This window comes from Oncorhynchus mykiss, chromosome 2 (assembly GCF_057628025.1).
Source record: "Oncorhynchus mykiss isolate SJ-2025 chromosome 2, ASM5762802v1, whole genome shotgun sequence".
In the NCBI taxonomy this organism is placed as follows: domain Eukaryota; kingdom Metazoa; phylum Chordata; class Actinopteri; order Salmoniformes; family Salmonidae; genus Oncorhynchus; species Oncorhynchus mykiss.
In genome coordinates this window covers 27,354,168-27,373,839 of record NC_143023.1, presented here as the reverse complement: position 1 = coordinate 27,373,839, position 19,672 = coordinate 27,354,168, and the positions used below count along the sequence as shown (strand labels likewise).

Genomic DNA, 19,672 nt, shown 5'->3' with positions numbered 1-19,672 from the left:
GGATCACTAAGGCCCTGTTCACTACTAACAGATGGGATGAGTCCAGGAGCAGAGCAGCACCGGAGGGGGTCTGCAGATGATGGAGGCCATGTTTCAGCTAGCTACTGGTTCCTTTATATACTCATCCATATTTTACCAGTTATGGTTGGCTGAGTACACATTCTCATTTATAGCAACAACCTGGGGAAAAGTTGCATTTGTGTGAGAACCAACTAAAGCCAACGGAGGATGAAGACCAATCTCAAGTAGCCAGCCAATACCCACAGAGCTGAGAGAGGAGGATGATGCTTACCCTGACTCTACGCTGCCATCGTAGGTGGAATCGTTGAGGTACACAGGTGAGCCAGACAGGTGCATCACATGACCCACTGGAGCTGTGTACACCAACAGGCCATCTAAGCGAGAGAGAGACCGACAGACAGACAGACAGACAGACAGACAGACAGACAGACAGAGAGTCAGACAGAGAGACAGAGAGACAGATAGACAGATAGACAGATAGACAGATAGACAGATAGACAGATAGACAGATAGAGAGGGGAGATGAAGTATATAGAGAGAGATTACATTAATAATATACACTTTAATAAGATACAGCATATTTCATCTTTACCATCGCCTGGTCAGCTACACATGAACTACATACGTTGGTTAAGCCTGTGTTCAGGAGATGAGAAACACACAGGCAGAGCAGACATCTCTCCAGTGAAACATTAGACCCTCTCTCCCCCCAGTCAGCCTGTATGGCTAATCAGCATGTTCTCCTAGCACAGGTCTGAAGTCACTCACTGTAACTACCTTCACCTTCAGCGCTCACATCCATAATAAACACAGCTTTTACAGAAGGAGGGAGTGTGTGTGTGTGTGTTTGTGTGCGCACGTATGTGCATGTCTGTACATGTGTGTCCGTGTGTGTGGGGGACATGGGCTCAGTCCCATTGGGGTCTTGCACAATAAACAAACCACATAGCATACCCGTTCCCCGCCACAATGTAAAACGTGATGATGGAACAGGAATGTGTGCCGGGAAATGTGTCTGCCATTTCTGTGAATCTGCATGTTATAGTGTTAGTGGTTCCAGAGACAGAAACCTCTCTAACAGACAATAATTCCAGGAAGATAGTCAGTCTATCCCCAGAGAGACACACAGAGGGTGAGTCTTAAATGACACCCTATTCCCTATACAGTGCACTACCTTTGACCAGAGCCCTGTTCAGGGAATAGCTAGTGCCATTTGGGATGCATCCAGATGCAGCGGCCCCAGGCATTAAGGCTCAGCACTAGGCTTGATTTACAGCCAGTCAGCCAGCCATTGTGTGAAGGGAGGAGGACAGAGAGGAGAGAGGAGACGTGTCCCACCCATAAACACAGTGTAATTCACTGGTGCTCTGTGAGCATACCATCTATCATCCTCTGTGCTGTAGTGTCACTTATCTGTGGTAAAACGGGATGGTTTTATCTCCGGCCAAACCAGACAGTAAATTAAAAGTCATGGTGAGTGAATCCTATGACCATATCTGCAGAAATACGTGCTTGAAGACACATAATCAGCCTTATTTCTCAAATCTAGAAAACAGACTGTAAATTCAAGGCGACACACACACATCTAAGGATGGTGAAGTCGTTGGCCATCCCCCTAAGTGTCTGGAGTGCAGACAGCAGAGATATGAGTAGACAGAGTGATGTCTGCTATGCTGTGATCTTCCAAAGGCCTTCTTTTCAGTGTCTGTCTGTATCCACCTAATACTCTTAGATAAAAAGGTTCTGGATAGAACCAAAAAGAGTTCAGAACACCCTCGTGGGTCCACCTAAGGACATCGTCTCCCACACATCCATTTATGCATCCTCACTCCCGCTTTCATTTTCTTTTAGACAGACAGACAGACAGACAGACAGACAGACAGACAGACAGACAGACAGACAGACAGTCAGAGAGTCAGACAGAGAGTCAGACAGAGAGTCAGACAGATAGACAGATAGCCAGTGTGACTCACCGTTCCACAGACAGCCATAGAGCTCCACTCGTAGACAGACACTCATGACCCGGTCTGCCAGGGGGTAGAAGCGGACATAACGGGCAACAATGGGTGGACCCAGGTCCTTCAGAACCACATCATAGGTGTTCTCATTCCCAGACACCACCTGGGGGTGGGAGTGGGGGGGGGGGGACAGTCAAGAGTAGCATGGAGACCCATTGAATAACCATGAATAGCATAATTAAGCATTTAGATGTGAAAAAGCAACACGGACATGATGGAACACAGAAATGGTAGTGGTGAATGATACATAAAAGGGCTTTAGGAAACTAGTGAGATTCAAGGATGCTGTGAGTGGGTGGCTGAATAAAAGGTTTGTATAAGACAGAAATAATGGAATGAGTCAGAGAAGCAGAGCCAAGGAGAGAGAGATACATTAGATAGATAAAACACACACACACACACACACACACACACACACACTTGTCTTTACCTCCTGCCCCCAGCGGTCCTTCCAGGTGATCCAGGTGCGTCCGTCTCGGGAGTAACGGAGCCGGTAGCTGCGGGCAAACTCCCGGCCGTGCCCGTCGGCATGGCGACCCTGGGTACCCACCAGAGCCAGGAAGTGCAGCGAGCGCAGGTCCACCTGGAAGAGAGAGAACAAGACGTCTTTAGTCACTGATCTAAGGTCAGTTGTAATGTAGTGCTCTGACCCTCAGCCCATCCTGACCCTCTACCTCCAACACAGGGAAACTAAGGAACTTCTACCTTGATTAAATTAAACACAAACTAGAACCCAATGAAATGTGAGTATTGGCAGGATGAATGCACCTCTTGCCAATGGAAACAGAGAATCCTTCACATAAGTATGTGGTTGTAGCCCATGTCTGACCTGGAGGTACTCTGAAGCACTGGGGAACACTGCTCCTGCAGGACACCACGCACCATCTCCCTCTCCTGTACTCAACCTGGGGGAGGGGGGGGGGGGGGGATTATTAAATTATACATTTATGGATTCCATAATGAGATCAATCTGGATAGAATATAACTTTGTCATCCAAACTATCCAAACCACAAATACTTCTTACAGAGACCACAATATCCATCACCACAAACAGACCACAGTACAACCACTTAGTCACTGGCAATAGGATCAATTCACACGGAGAACTGGTCCACATGAAGCAATCCAAACCTGGACCATATACAGACCAGCCCTAACACCCAGACACATATCTTCTTGTCAACTTTGTTGAATTGAATGATAATAAAGTTCTACTACAGTTGATCGCGATCCCACTGAGGTCAACCTACCATTCAGAACACTAGGTAATTGACACTGATGGAGGGAGGTAAGGGGAGATAGTTGGGGATAGAGCCAGGCCAGGCCTCACTGCATCATACAGTACATCAGATACGAGGGAGGGATGGATAGATGATGAAAGGGAGAGAGAGAGACAAACCAGGCCTCTCCATCCTAAATCAGCCACAATGATTCATATGAAAGATCACTGACGTGCAAAAGGAGACAAACTGTCCAAGTCCTCTACCCCCCCCCCCTATTCCCCCCTCCATCACTCTATTCCCTCTTTCTCACACTCAGACCAGCCAAGTCCTCTACCCCCCCTCTATTCCCCCCTCCATCACTCTATTCCCTCTTTCTCACTCTCAGACCAGCCAAGTCCTCTACCCCCCCTCTATTCCCCCCTCCATCACTCTATTCCCTCTTTCTCACTCTCAGACCAGCCAAGTACGCTATCCCTTCCTCCTTCTCTCTAAATTCCCTTCATCTCTCCTTCCCTCCATCTAACATGCTGTAATCCAGCTGCTTTCGGACAATATCAGTGAGCATCTCCCTAAGATCACACACCAGGCTTCCTCCCTCCCTCTTTCCATCCCTCTTTCAATATCCCCCTCCATCACAGTGCCGCCCATTTTCCATACTTCTCTCTCTTTTCCCCTTTCCCTCTCTTCCTCCATTCTTCTCTGTCTCGCTCCCCGATCCCTCTCTCTCTCTCTCTCTCTCTCTCTCTTCCCCTCTCTCTTTTCCCATTTCCCTCTCCCTCCATTCTTCTCTCTCTCGCTCCCCGATCCCTCCCTCTCTCTCTCTTCCCCTCTCTCTCTCTCCCCCATCCCCCTCTCTCTGTCTGTCTGTGGTGTCTCTTTAAGGGGTTGGGGCTGATCACCTCCACATGAACTGACAGTCAGCCAGCAGACCCAGCCCAGACACGGCAGGCTAAGAGAGACATGGAAACTGAGGCACACACACACTCTGTGGATGTCTAGTAATAGACCATGTCAATCTGCCTTGTTTAACAGATAGGCTGGTCATGTAATATCATGACCTAATGTGCTATAAAGAGACACGCTGGCCACAGCCTTGTATTGTAATCTGATAGTCTTCTCCTGTGTGATTTAAACATGGTGACAACAGATGACAGACATACTCAACGGTAGAGAGATACAGACCCAGAACCAGACATGAATAGAGATAATGTAATTGCGCACACACACACACACACACAGGCACTCTCCACAGCCAAGCATTGAGGTACAAAGGACCCAAATATGTCAAAGGTCACAGAGTCTTAGAATCATGGAAACCAGAAACACTTCTCCTCCACAGAGATTAGCTACTATAACAGCTGACACAGAGCTACACAGGCCAGCTGCTGGGCTTTTTCCCTTAGGAAGGTATGCAATAACACACACACACACACGTACCTGCCGTGTTTGGCCTCAGTAGAGTCTGACCAGGCGCTGGAAGCCGTGATGTCAGAGTCAGGGATGGTGCCATCCTCCATCCCCAGGGCATAACGACACTGAGCTGCATGTATGTGGCCGTGCGTGTGTATGTGGGTTCGTGTTTGTGTGTGAGAAAGGGGGGGGGGGGCAAGAATGAGATAGAGACTATATAATATAATTCATCATGCCTGTCATACAGCGTAGAGGTCGACCGATTATGATTTTTCAACGCCGATACCGATTATTGGAGGATCAAAAAAGCCGATACCGATTAAATCGGCCGATTTAAAAATAAATAAAAAACATTGTATTTTTAAAATGACAATTACAACAATACTGAATTAACACTTATTTTAACTTAATATAATACATCAATAAAATACATTTAGCTTCAAGTAAATAATGAAACATGTTCAATTTGGTTTAAATAATGCAAAAACAAAGTGTTGGAGAAGAAAGTAAAAGTGCAATATGTGCTATGTAAGAAAGCTAAGTTCCTTGCTCAGAACATGAGAACATATGAAAGCTGGTGGTTCCTTTTAACACAAGTCTTCAATATTCCCAAGTAAGACGTTTTAGGTTGTATAGGAAATATATTTCCCTCTATTATTTTAACTAGGTAAGTCAGTTAAGAACAAATTCTTATTTTCAATGACGGCTTATGAACAGGACTGCCTGTCCAGGGGCAGAACGACAGATTTGTACCTTGTCAGCTTGGGGATTTGAACTTGCAACCTTCCAGTTACTAGTTCAACGCTCTAACCACTAGGCTACCCTGCCATTTATATTTCATTAACCTTTGACTATTGGATGTTCTTCTAGGCCCTTTAGTATTGCCAGTGTAACAGTATAGCTTCCGTCCCACTCCTCGCTCCTCCCTGGGCTCGAACCAGCAACACAACAACAACAGCCACCATCGAAGCAGCATTACCCGTGCAGAGCAAGGGGAACAACTACTAGAAGGCTCCGAGCGAGTGACATTTGAAACGCTATTAGCGCGCGCTAACTAGCTAGCCATTTCACTTCGGTTACACCAGCCTCATCTCGGGAGTTGATAGGCTTGAAGTCATAAACAGCGCAATGCTTGACACACAATGAAGAGCTGCTGGCAAAACGCACTAAAGTGCTGTTTGAATGAATGTTTACACGCCTGCTTCTGCCTACCACCGCTCAGTCAGATACTTAGATACGTGTATGCTCAGTCAGATTATATGCAACGCAGGACACGCTAGATAATATCTAGTAATATCATCAACCATGTGTAGTTAACTAATGATTATGATTGATTGTTTTTTATAAGATAAGTTTAATGCTAGCTAGCAACTTACCTTGGCTTACTGCATTCGCGTAACAGGCAGTCTCCTTGTGGAGTGCAACGAGAGAGAGACAGATTGTTATTGCGTTGGACTAGTTAACTGTAAGGTTGCAAGATTGGATCCCCCGAACTGACAAGGTGAAAATCTGTCGTTCTGCCCCTGAACAAGGCAGTTAACCCACCGTTCCTAGGCCGTCATTGAAAATAAGAATGTGTTCTTAACTGACTTGCTAGTTAAATAAAGGTATAAAAATTAAATAAAAATGTATAATATTAAAACATTTAAAAACTATATAAAAAATGAAATACATTTTTTTTTTTAATCGGCAAATCGGCGCCCAAAAATACCGATTTCCGATTGTTATGAAAACTTGAAAATCGGCCCTAATTAAAATCAGCCATTCCGATTAATCGGTCGACCTCTAATACAGAGACTAGAGGACAGAATAGAGCATTCTACTATCATACATTATACTATCATACATTCTACTATCATACATCAGGAGTAACATGATAGCTACATGTAAATCCACGCCCCCCATATCACTGATGCTGTCAGTGATATGGGGGGCGTGGATAACTGATGCTGTCAGGGATATGAGGGCATGGGGGTGGGGTGGATAATGATGTCAGTGATATGGTGGCATGGTGGCGTGAGGGGGATAATGATGCTGTCAGTGATATGGTGGTGTGGGGGTGGGGTGGATAATGATGCTGTCAGTGATATGGTGGTGTGGGGGTGGGGTGGATAATGATGTCAGTGATATGGTGGCGTGAGGGGGATAATGATGCTGTCAGTGATATGGTGGTGTGGGGGGGATAATGATGCTGTCAGTGATATAAGGGTGTGGGGGGGGTGGATAATGATGCTGTCAGTGATATGAGGGTGTGGGGGGTATTAATGATGCTGTCAGTGATATGAGGGTGTGGGGTGGATAATGATGCTGTCCGTGGTATGAGGGTGTGGGGGGTGATAATGATGCTGTTCGTGATATGAGGGCGTGGGGGTGATAATGATGCTGTCAGTGATATGAGGGCGTGGGGGGTGGATAATGATGCTGTCAGTGATATGAGGGCGTGGGGGGTGATATTGATGCTGTCAGTGATATGAGGGTGTGGGGGGTGGATAATGATGCTGTCCGTGATATGAGGGCGTGGGGGGTGATAATGATGCTGTCAGTGATATGAGGGCGTGGGGAGTGATAATGATGCTGTCCGTGATATGAGGGTGTGGGGGGTGGATAATGATGCTGTCCGTGATATGAGGGCGTGGGGGGTGATAATGATGCTGTCCGTGATATGAGGGCGTGGGGGGTGATAATGATGCTGTCCGTGATATGAGGGCGTGGGGGGTGATAATGATGCTGTCAGTGATATGAGGGCGTGGGGGGTGATAATGATGCTGTCAGTGATATGAGGGTGTGGGGGGTGGATAATGATGCTGTCCGCGATATGAGGGTGTGGGGAGTGATAATGATGCTGTCCGTGATGAGGGCGTGGGGGGTGATAATGATGCTGTCAGTGATATGAGGGTGTGGGGGGGTGATAAGGGGGAAGTTCTAACTCAGTTGCTGTCAGTGAGTCAGTGGATAGGAATGTGGGGTTGGAAGATAAACCCTCTGAGACACACACACACATACCCCCTACACCCCCACACGGACAGGCTTGTTTCATTACATCATTGCCAAGCTGCCAATAAAACTCTCTCTCTCCAGGCCTCTACATCTCTCTTTTTACCCTCTCTGTTATTGTCTCCATTGGCTTTCTTCCCACGCCCCATCTCTCTTTCTCCCCCTTTCACACACATGGTGGGTGTTTCCCTTCCTTTATTCACTCTTCATATCAGTTCATATCCCGGTACTAATGGGCTATTTCCTACTATAAAAGACGTGTTGTTGCATCACCACAGCAACGGTGTGGAAATAATAACCATATGGATCAAATCAGATGACAACAGTGTGTGTGCATGTGTGTGTGCATGTGCATGTGCGTGTGCGTGAGACAGATAATTCACTGTCTGCTGATACCCTGGAGGTGACAGAAAACGGCAGCTCTGGTTTCACCTTGTGGAGTTTAATTTTCTCTACTCTCTCTCTATCCCTCTCCTCCCCTCCCCTCCCTCCTTCCTTCCCTCACTCCCCTCTCTCTCTCTTTGTGTGATTGACAGGTTGATAAGCAGCCTGTACATTAGTGAGGTTGAATACCCGAGGCTACCTGCTACCATCTCTCTCCTGTAACACATGGCTGCCTAGGAGACATGAACCTGAAACATAATCGGCTGCTGATAGCTGATGGACAGACTTAAGGCACACATCCAAGAATGTGAGGAGAATGTAGACAAGAGAGGGGCAGAGAGGGCGAGGGATGGAGGAGGATAGGGCAATAGGTGAAGCCAAGATGGAATTGTCTGACATTTCTGAGAAGGTGCCTGTGAGATCTTGAATGGAAGGTAAAACACATAAAACACGTTCTGATTATAGTACTTTCCCCTGTTGTGACTCAAATTGTAACCTGGCCGATTGGTCAACGATCATCAATCCCTAGACCGTCTACTATCTACCTTGGCTTTAACTAGGTAAGTTATTGAGAACCCATTCTCTTCAACAATAACGACCAATCATATTCTAGGGATCTGATTTGACCTTAAACAGCCACTTCCTGTCTAACATCTGACCTCTTACCTGGTTTAAAGTGCCACTCGTGGTCATCCGCAGCCGACAACGCCACCAGGACGATGGTAACCACGATGACAGGCAACAGACGCAGCTCTGGGGTTGCCATGGCACCAGCAACACACCCGGTTACCTGTCCGGAGTCACGCTGACAACCACAGGCATACCTGAGAGAGAGAGAGAGAGCGCAAGAGCGAGAGACAGAGAGATGAAGGATTAGAAGATTTCAGAATGGATGAATAATTAATTTTGTATCATGAAAGACAGAATACGAGAGAGTAGGAAGAATGAGAGGTGATAATTTCTGTCTAAATTTCAGGTCCATTCTAGTAGATACAGTAGTAGATCCTCTATACATCCACACTGTGTGTCTAGTAGATACAAATAACTCAATTCAACACAACAAAATACAACAAAACAGACCAGTGGGTGGGGTTATATCCTGCCTGGTTGGCCCTGTCCGGGGCTATCGTCGGACGGAGCCAGTGTCTCCCGACCCCTCCTGTCTCAGCCTCCAGTGTTTATGCTGCAATAGTTTGTGTTGTGGTGCTAGGGTCAGTCTGTTATATCTGGAGTATTTATCCTGTCTTATCCAGTGTCCTGTGTGCTCTGTCTAATGCTCTGTCTAATTGTCTCTCTGTCTCGGTCTCTCTCTCTCTCTCTCTCGGAGGACCTGAGCCCTAGGACCATGCCTCAGGACTACCTGGCATGATGACTCCTTGCTGTCCCCGGTCCACCTGGCCCTGCTGCTGCTCCAGTTTCAACTGTTCTACTTGCGGCTAAGAAACACTGACCTGTTCACCGGACGTGCTACCTTGTCCCGGACCTGCTGTTTTCGACTCTCTCTCTACTGCACCTGCTGTCTAACTCTGAATGATCGGCTATGAAAAGCCAACTGACATTTACTCCTGACGTGCTGTCCTGTTGCACCCTCGACAATCACTGTGATTATTATTATCTGAATATGCTGATCATCTATGAACATTTAAACATCTTGGCCATGTACTGTTATTATCTCCACCTGGCACAGCCAGAAGAGGACTGGCCACCCCTCAGAGCCTGGTTCCTTTCTAGGTTTCTTCTTAAGTTCCTGCCTTTCTAGGGAGTTTTTCCTAGCCACCGTGCTTCTACATCTGCATTGCTTGCAGTTTGGGGTTTTAGGCTGGGTTTCTGTATAGCACTTTGTGACATCGGGTGATGTAAAAAGGGCTTTATGAATACATTTGATTGATTGATTGACTCGTGGCACCACAACACAGACACCATTGGCTTGGTTTAGATCTGTTGTTGCACAATGAACCAATCAAAGGTTGTATAATTAGCCTAGCCAACATTACTTAGTCCTTCAGCGTTCGAAATGTCAATCATGTAATTTCCAACTCCCTTATTGCTAACTCCTCCTCAAGCGCTAATTGGCTTAAACATAACAACAGGGATGTTTCGAGATAGAGAAAGACAGTAGTAAATACAGTGGGGCAAAAAAGTATTTAGGCAGCCACCAATTGTACAAGTTCTCCCACTTAAAAAGATGAGAGAGGCCTGTAATTTTCATCATAGGTACTCTTCAACTATGACAGACAAAATGAGAAAAAAAATCCAGAAAATCACATTGTAGGATTTTTTTGAATTTATTTGCAAATTATGGTGGAAAATAAGTATTTGGTCAATAACGAAAGTTTATCTCAATACTTTGTTATATACCCTTTGTTGGCAATGACAGAGGTCAAACGTTTTCTGTAAGTCTTCACAAGGTTTTCACACACCGTTGATGGTATTTTCACGTTTCATCTTCAATGCCCTTGCTGATGGAAGGAGGTTTTCACTCAAAATCTCACGATATATGGCCCCATTCATTCTTTCCTTTACACGGATCAGTCATCCTGGTCCCTTTGCAGAAAAACAGCCCCAAAGCATGATGTTTCCACCCCAATGCTTCACAGTAGGTATGGTGTTCTTTGGATGCAACTCAGAATTCTTTGTCCTCCAAACACGACGAGTTCAGTTTTACCAAAAAGTTATATTTTGGTTTCATCTGACCATATGACATTCTCCCAATCTTCTTCTGGATCATCCAAATGCTCTCTAGCAAACTTCAGACGGGCCTGGACATGTACTGGCTTAAGCTGGGGGACACGTCTGGCACTGCAGGATTTGAGTCCCTGGCGGCGTAGTGTGTTACTGATGGTAGGCTTTGTTACTTTGGTCCCAGCTCTCTGCAGGTCATTCAATAGGTTCCCCCGTGTGGTTCTGGGATTTTTGCTCACCATTCTTGTGATCATTTTGACCCCACGGGGTGAGATCTTGCGTGGAGCCCCAGATCGAGGGAGATTATCAGTGGTCTTGTATGTCTTCCATTTCCTAATAATTGCTCCCACAGTTGATTTCTTCAAACCAAGCTGCTTACCTATTGCAGATTCAGTCTTCCCAGCCTGGTGCAGGTCTACAATTTTGTTTCTGGTGTCCTTTGACAGCTCTTTGGTCTTGGCCATAGTGGAGTTTGGAGTGTGACTGTTTGAGGTTGTGGACAGGTGTCTTTTATACTGATAACAAGTTCAAACAGGTGCCATTAATACAGGTAACGAGTGGAGGACAGAGGAGCCTCTTTAAGAAGAAGTTACAGGTCTGTGAGAGACAGAAATCTTGCTTGTTTGTAGTTGACCAAATACTTATTTTCCACCATAATTTGCAAATAAATTCATAAAAAATCCTACAATGTGATTTTCTGGATTTTCTCCCCTCATTTTGTCTGTCATAGTTGAAGTGTACCTATGATGAAAATTACAGGCCTCATCTTTTTAAGTGGGAGAACTTGCACAATTTGTGGCTGACTAAATACTTTCTTGCCCCACTGTACATGTAGATCATTCATCAGATCACATAGCCAGAAAAGGACAGATAGAGAGAGAAATAGAGGAAGGTAACAGATATATGTGAGATGATTGACAGTCCAGCCTGTGTATCAAAACTACAAGTAGAGGGGCTAAGTGACACACAGACAGAGAGACGAGCGGGACAGGACAGGACAGACAATCAATCCTTGGTCCTACAAATGGTGGAACATTAAAAAGTGGATTTCAGAGCCTCGTTCTAAACACGATTTCTATGGGTGGTGTAGTCAAATAAATATAATTAATTAAAGTTCTAATTCATTCTATTTCTATGGTTGTAGTTAGGCATGTATCAGACACAGAAGGCAGTAAGTAGCCCGAGCATGAAAAAGTGGATTTCAGAGCTCCCTTCTAAACACTGTTTCTCTGGGTGCTGTAGCTGTAAGACTGGGGCCTGATAGGGTAGATAGGGTGCTGTAGTAGTTAGGCTGGGGTCTGATAGGGTGCTGTCGTAGTTAGGCTGGGGTCTGATAGGGTAGATAGGGTGCTGTCGTAGTTAGACTTGGGGCCTGATCGGGTGCTGTAGTAGATAGACTGGGGCTTGATAGGGTGCTGTAGTAGTTAGACTGGGGTCTGATGGGGTGCTGTAGTAGTTAGACTGGGGCCTGATAGGGTGCTGTAGTAGTTAGACTTGGGCCTGATAGGGTGCTGTCGTAGTTAGACAGGGGCCTGATAGGGTGGATAGGGTGCTGTAGTTACCCATCTACGAGACACAAAAGGGCTTGTCCAGTAGTTTTACTGGTGGATGGTTAATGATTGGGGGTGACGGGGGCAGGGAGGGGGAGACAGCTGGTAGGGGAGGGGGTGTAGAGGGGTGGCCTGGGGTTCCTGTGGGCTTTCTGTGTTTCGGCTTCAGCTCTGACTTCACTGGTACAGACCGACAGCTGACACACAGCTGTAGGGACACAGAGGAAGGGGAGAGACAGTGTGATGGACAGAGGGAGGGAATGAAGAGGGGTATGAAGACAAGTGAAAAGTGGAATCATAGGCATAGAGAATGGAAGAGAAGGATGGAACGAAGGAGCGGTCCAGATGACATGGATGACATAGTAGAAAGAGTGTGTGTGTGTGTGTGTGTGTGTGGCACAGAGGAGATTTCAGGGATAGCCAGTGCAGCTGTCCAGAACAAGAGACAGGCGCTAGGCAACAGATACAGGGTGCAAGTGTTCAGAGAGGGAGAGAGAGTAGACAGCTTGTTTTGTGGAAACACCCGAGCCTTCCAAACGAGTGAAGCAGTGTGTGTCTTGATTTGCCAGATGACACCATGTTGAAATATGTCTTTTATAGGATTCCAGTAACTCTAAGCATGCAGAACCAGAGCTGAGAATCTTCCTCCGCTGGCTTGTCCACTATGTCAACAATCCTACACAGTCACCACGGTAACCACTCCACATCGTAAACGAAAATGATCCCTGTCACAATCAATAACAATGTACTTGACAAATGTTACAACAGATAAAATACTTTTACTGACCAGCGACCACAAAACTGGATGGAAACACAAACCTTAGGTTCTGAAGAAAATACAACCAAATTAAATCCCCACTAACCAAAACCAACATTATGTTTGGCATAGACAGTCAAGTGTTTTTGAGGAAATGGAAAAACAAGCCGCAGTGTTTAGGGAGAAACTAGCGAGGGAAGCGAGGCGGAGCCCATAGTGTTTAGCTAACCATCCATCTCCCTCCACTCACATGATTTGTCCAGACTAATCCAGTGCTAATGAATGGTTATGAACAGCTGTCCCACCACACAACAATAAAACAGACGGAGAGAATGAAGGGAAGAGGGAATGAGTGAGGGAGGGAGAAGAAAGGCTCTTATAAAAAAAGTATGCTTCAGAGAAAGTTTGACAAAAGAGTTTGGATTCCTTTTGGCACTGCAATGTCTCATGACAATCACATTGTAATTTGCATTCCAAACTATACTGGGAAAAAATATAAAACGCAACATGTAAAGTGTTTATCCCATGTTTAACGAGCTTAAATAAAAGATCCCAGACATTTTCTATATGCACAAAAAGCGTCTCTCTTAAATTTTGTGCACAAATTTGTTTAAAACACTGTTAGTGAGCATTTCTCCTTTGCCACAATAATCCATCCACCTGACAGGTGTGGCATATCAAGAAGCTGATTAAACAGCATGATCATTATTACACAGGTGCACCTTGTGCTGGGGACAATAATTGGCCTATCTAAAATGTGCAGTTTTGTCACACAACACAATGCCACAGATGTCTCAAGTTTTAAGGGAGCGTGCATTTGGCATGCTGACGGCAGGAATGTTCATCAGAGCGGTTGCAAGATAATTTAATGTTAATTTCTCTACCATAAGCCACTTCCAACATTGTTTTAGAGAATTTGGCAGTACATCCAATCAGCCGCACAACCGCAGACCATGTGTAACCACGCCTACCAAGTACCTCCACATCTGGCTCCTTCACTTGAGGGATCATCCAACCCAGGGCGGTCTAAGGCACTGCATCTCAGTGCTTGAGGCATCACTACAGATTCCCTGGTTGAATCTAGGCTGTATCACAATCGGCCATGATTGGGAGGCCCATAGGGTGGCACACAATTGGCCCAGAGTTGTCCAGGTTTGGCCGGTGTAGGCCGTCATTATAAATAAATATATGTTTTTTAACGGACTTGCCTAGTTAAATAAAATAAATGAATCAAATAAAATCTGTGTCGAGCCACCTGGACTGATGAAACTGAGTTTGCAAACCAAAGAATTTCTGCAAAAACTGTCAGAAAACGTCTCAGGGAAGCTCCCCTCCGAGCTCATCTTCACCAGGGTCTTGACCTGACTGCATTTTTCCGTCGTAATCGACTTCAGTGGGCAAATGCTCACCTTTGATGGCCACTGGCACACTGGAGAAGTGTGCTCTTCATGGATGAACCCCCATATCACAAGGATCTGTACACAATTCCTGGAAGCTGAAAATGTATCAGTTCTTCCAAGGCCTGTATACTCATACATGTCACACATTGAGCATGTTTGGGATGCACTGGATCGACTTGTACGACAGTCGACAGTGTGTTCAAGTTTCTGCCAATATCCAGCAACTTTGCACAGCCATTGAAGAGGAGTGGGACAACATTCCACAGGCCACAATCAACAGCCTGATCAACTCTATGCGAAGAAGATGTGCCGCGCTGCACGAGGCAAATGGTGGTCACACCAGAAACGTACTGGTTTTCTGATCCACGCCCCTACCTTTTTTTAAAGGTATCTGTGACCAACAGATGCATATGTTTATTCCCAGTCATGTGAAATCCATAGATTAGGGCCTAATTTATTCATTTCAATTGACTGATTTCCTTATATGAACTGTAACTCAGTAAAATATTTGTTACATGTTACATTTATATATTTGTTCAGTGTATAATGTGATTGTCTGGTAACTGCTAAGATCAATAGTGCCCATTAAAACACCCATTCAAGTTGGGCCATACTATGAGAGTTTGCCATACTATAGGACTTGATGGTATCAAGCCCAACTTTGAGTTGGAATGTTCATTCTCTGTGTTCCGTCTTCTCTGTGTGGAGCCCATGAACACAGCAGCCACAGAGACTGTTTCTCTCCCCAGCCAGTCAGTAAGACAGACAGACCGTTTCTCTCCCCAGTCAGCCAGTCAGCCAGCCAGTCAGTCAGACAGACGTAATAGTAACCCTCCCACTGGGAAGGTTAGAGAGTAGAGAGGTCTTTGTTCTGGGTTTCCGTCAGACCCAGTAGAGGGAGTAGAGGGAGTCACTGAGGCTCAACCATCCGGTGAGTCCTGGATAGATGGAAACACCTTTTAACCTTCCAAGCACTTACAGTGTTCAATGGCGTCAGACGGGGAAACAAGGCGGCACTTGAAGGCTTTCCTGAACGAGAGCAGATGGTTTTGTTGTTTTGTCTGTGAGTCAGTGATAGCCTGGTCCCAGATCTGTTTGTGAGGTCTTGACACATCATAGGGGTATGCTACAAAGTAGGATCAATGAGTTAGCAGGCTAACTTTAACAAGTAGAAATAACTGTCGATTTTTTGTTTCATTAAAAAGCCAAACTTAGATATAGGGATGCGTATCGTTAAGATTTTAATGGTATTACTACTCTTACCGATACAGCTTATCGATCCGGTACTTTAACGGTATTCTTATTGGTTATTTTTTTACACGAAAACAACCCGAAACAAATTAAGAACAGAATTAACACTGCTTTATTTTCTGAAATGTAAATAAATAAAATAAACAATTAATTACAGCAAAATAATCAGTAATTTGTTCAAAACATTGTGTTATGAAGGCTTGAATGTCCTCATCCTGATAGCGTTCAGGGAGGTTCTCCCAACACCTTCTCTTTGATGGTTGCCACCAACGTTGTATCTTCATGCTTCACAGTGAAGTGTTCTTCCAGTTTGTGTAGGATGGATATGATCTGTCCACAGGTGGCATTCTTTTCACATGATACACACACTGTGGATGTATAAAAGATTCCCATGAGCTGGACAAACTCCAGCCTTATGGAAGTCCTCGTCCTTCCAGGTTGTCCTTGGTCATTGCTTTTCACAGTCGTGGGTCCAAGGCTGCTGCTTGGATGGCTGGATACTGCACCATGCATCTCTCTATCATTAGATAAGAGTTCCATCTGGTCTTCACATCAAGGATGAGTGAGTGTTGAGGAAGGCCTGAAACAACAAAAAACAACATACATTTAATTACCGCACACTTGAATATTGAATTAAATTGTTAAATGTGGGAATTTCAAAATAATACTTTAATAAATTGAACTGGCTTCTTACCAAGGAGCTGCTGCTTTTGGACATGGAGGATCTCTTGAACCACACGGCCAATGTTCTGATTGGGGCTGGACATGGAGGATCTCTTGAACCACACGACCACTGTTCTGATTGGGGCTGGACATGGAGGATCTCTTGAACCACACGACCACTGTTCTGATTGGGGCTGGACATGGAGGATCTCTTGAACCACACGACCACTGTTCTGATTGGGGCTGGACATGGAGGATCTCTTGAACCACACGACCACTGTTCTGATTGGGGCTGGACATGGAGGATCTCTTGAACCACACGGCCACTGTTCTGATTGGGGCTGGACATGGAGGATCTCTTGAACCACACGACCACTGTTCTGATTGGGGCTGGACATGGAGGATCTCTTGAACCACACGGCCACTGTTCTGATTGGGGCTGGACATGGAGGATCTCTTGAACCACACGGCCACTGTTCTGATTCGGGGAGCCCATTTATCAATGGAAGTCAATTTGTAGATTTTCTGTGCTGCCAGATTCAAGGTGTTTGCAAAGCATCCTATTTTTAGGATGTGTAACCTCTTGATGGAAACATCCATATAGCCAGCATTATCAACAGTCACAGATACAATCTTGCTCGGCTCTGTCTCAAACTCTTCCAGAATGTCTGAGATCTCCTCTGACACTACTTCGCCAGTTTGCCATTTGTACACTGCCCTGGTATAGAGGACCTTCTGTTTTACACTGCCCTGGTGTGCAGGACCTTCTGTTTTACACTGCCCTGGTGTAGAGGACCTTCTGTTTTACACTGCCCTGGTGTGGAGGACCTTCTGTTTTACACTGTCCTGGTGTGCAGGACCTTCTGTTTTACACTGCCCTGGTGTGGAGGACCTTCTGTTTTACACTGCCCTGGTGTGGAGGACCTTCTGTTTTACACTGCCCTGGTGTGGAGGACCTTTTGTTTTACACTGCCCTGGTGTGGAGGACCTTCTGTTTTACACTGCCCTGGTGTGGAGGACCTTCTGTTTTACACTGCCCTGGTGTGGAGGACCTTCTGTTTTACACTGTCCTGGTGTGGAGGACCTTCTGTTTTACACTGCCCTGGTGTGGAGGACCTTCTGTTTTACACTGCCCTGGTGTGGAGGACCTTCTGTTTTACACTGCCCTGGTGTGGAGGACCTTCTGTTTTACACTGCCCTGGTGTGGAGGACCTTCTGTTTTACACTGCCCTGTTTTGGAGGACATTCTGTTTTACACTGCCCTGGTGTGGAGGACCTTGTTTTACACTGCCCTGGCTTCTGTAGTGCACTGTGTCACTGTGAATGTGTCACTGAGGTAACTCCTGGAGGGAGGGGTATATTTGGGGTTGAGTGCCTTGCTCATCTCCCTACAGTAAAAAAGATATCGTTTTCATGTGTTTAATTATCATTATTGAATTATTATGTTGTAGTGTATTGTATTGTGGAGTGATGGGACTAACATACAACCATTTTATACTACTATATCCTAAACATGAATACAACTCAATATATACTGACAGACTGTTACCTAAAGCCCTTGGACTCCACTGTTGCAAAGGGGTGTAGGCTTTCACTATGAACTTGGTCTCGGCTAGGTGGCACTCATTCACCCTCTCCTCAGTCATCCTCCCACTAGCTGCCAGCGTGAAGGGGCTGTGGGCTTGTCTTTGGCTTGGACCAGCGGTATTAGAGGGAGCAGCGGGTTGGTTCATTGTTGCTGCAAATTTAACAAATAAGTTGCAAAATCTTTAAATGGGTGATTTAATTTTTGAATACACCCACAGCTAAACAATCAGCTGGCTAATGGTTCCTTTTGATCAAGAACCCATGTTCTCATAATCAATCTAGTTAACTCTGTGTGTTGGCTCTAGGCTGCTAGCATATATACCTAACGTAGATCGGGCAACGAGAGATGAACTACGAGCTAGGCAGTCAAACTGTGCATTTCTCTGCCTGTACATGATGCACTTTCCATAGATGTTTGGACAGATTGCTTGCAAGGGCGGAAACACGAGCAAAAGTCTTGTTGCACTTGCGGCAACGAGCATTGTCAGCATCGACGAGCATTGTCAGCATCGACGAGCATTGTCAGCATCGACGAGCATTGTCAGCATCGACGAGCATTGTCAGCATCGACGAGCATTGTCAGCATCGACGAGCATTGTCAGCATCGACGAGCATTGTCAGCATCGACGAGCATTGTCAGCATCGACGAGCATTGTCAGCATCGACGATTTTGAACGTTTAGTTCTCTCCACCATCGTCACTAACTAAGAGCAGGGTCTTTCTTGTGTGTGTGTGTGTGTGTGTGTGTGTGTGTGTGAGAGAGAGAGAGAGAGACAGGCTCCGCGCGACAGAGATTTCTCTTCTGAATTGGGAATAACGAAAATGCCTCAGACAAATGTCTTAATCTTATTGCAAATTGGAAACGGTTGGTGAGATAAAATGTGCAAAATAACATTTATGTAGCAATAGGAAATGTATTTTCTTAATTTCTCCAGTGCCGAAACCAGAACCGATAACGTCTGAGCGTATCGATACGACGGTCTTTCATAATTTAGCCCCGGGGCCCATTTAATACCGGGTTTCGGTACACATATCTACTTAGATATGTGTTATTGGTTGTTGAGTCAATTAGACCATGCCCATTTCAAGCTTATCTTTCTAAAAAAACGACAACGTTATTTCAGAATAGTTAGGCAAGTTAGCTGGCTAACTCATTGATCCTGCTTTGTAGAAAACCCCTTTGTTTATTTATGCTGTAGTTGACAATACAGCACAAACAGATCAGAGACCAGGCTAGGTCAGGATTGTTGTTAGCCTGGTAACACTGCTACTGGTTCTGAGGGGCTGTACCTGGACAGAAGAACAATAGTGGCAGTTAGAGTGCTGAGCTACTATCCAGCAGGCATTTTTGCTAATCCTGCAAGAAGTTCTGAAGTATTATTAAACTATCTGCCTCAATGTATTTCTCCTCCATGTCATTGGTTATTGTTCTCAGAACACCATTGGTCACTGAAGCCGAGGGAAGATGGCTGCCCTCTTGGACAGTCGCCCAACAGAAAGTTTTGACCCGGTCTCCGATCGATCGGGATATTGACATTTTTATTTTATACATTTTTGTTATTTCACCTTTATTTAACCAGGTAGGCCAGTTGAGAACAAGTAATCATTTACAACTGCGACCTGGCCAAGAGAAAGCAAAGTAGTGCGACACAAACAACAACACAGAGTTACACATGGAGTAAACAAACATACAGTCAATAACACAATAGAAAAATCTATATACAGTGTGTG

At 45.4% G+C, this 19,672-nt stretch overlaps 2 protein-coding genes across 13 annotated transcripts in view; both read right to left on the bottom strand.

The window, feature by feature from the left end:
* ddr1 (discoidin domain receptor tyrosine kinase 1) overlaps positions 1 to 19,672 on the bottom strand; it is a 55,397-nt gene that overhangs the window by 19,103 nt on the left and 16,622 nt on the right. For all 12 annotated transcript variants that reach the window (XM_036944287.2, XM_036944288.2, XM_036944293.2 and 9 more), the window contains exons 2-7: positions 8,718 to 8,875; positions 4,701 to 4,803; positions 2,869 to 2,944; positions 2,470 to 2,622; positions 1,995 to 2,142; positions 293 to 395 (exon numbers count right to left, since the gene is read on the bottom strand). In XM_036944287.2, the coding sequence (XP_036800182.2) occupies positions 293 to 395; positions 1,995 to 2,142; positions 2,470 to 2,622; positions 2,869 to 2,944; positions 4,701 to 4,803; positions 8,718 to 8,817 (683 nt within the window). In that variant the 5' untranslated portion in view covers positions 8,818 to 8,875. The remainder of the gene's footprint in view (positions 1 to 292; positions 396 to 1,994; positions 2,143 to 2,469; positions 2,623 to 2,868; positions 2,945 to 4,700; positions 4,804 to 8,717; positions 8,876 to 19,672) is intronic.
* Positions 15,803 to 18,603, bottom strand: LOC149984924 (uncharacterized). The gene is made up of 2 exons (XM_090195057.1): positions 16,386 to 18,603; positions 15,803 to 16,271 (listed from the first exon to the last, which is right to left on the bottom strand). Exons 1-2 carry the CDS (start codon positions 16,848 to 16,850, stop codon positions 16,239 to 16,241), a joined length of 498 nt encoding a protein of 165 aa, XP_090051183.1. The 5' UTR covers positions 16,851 to 18,603; the 3' UTR covers positions 15,803 to 16,238.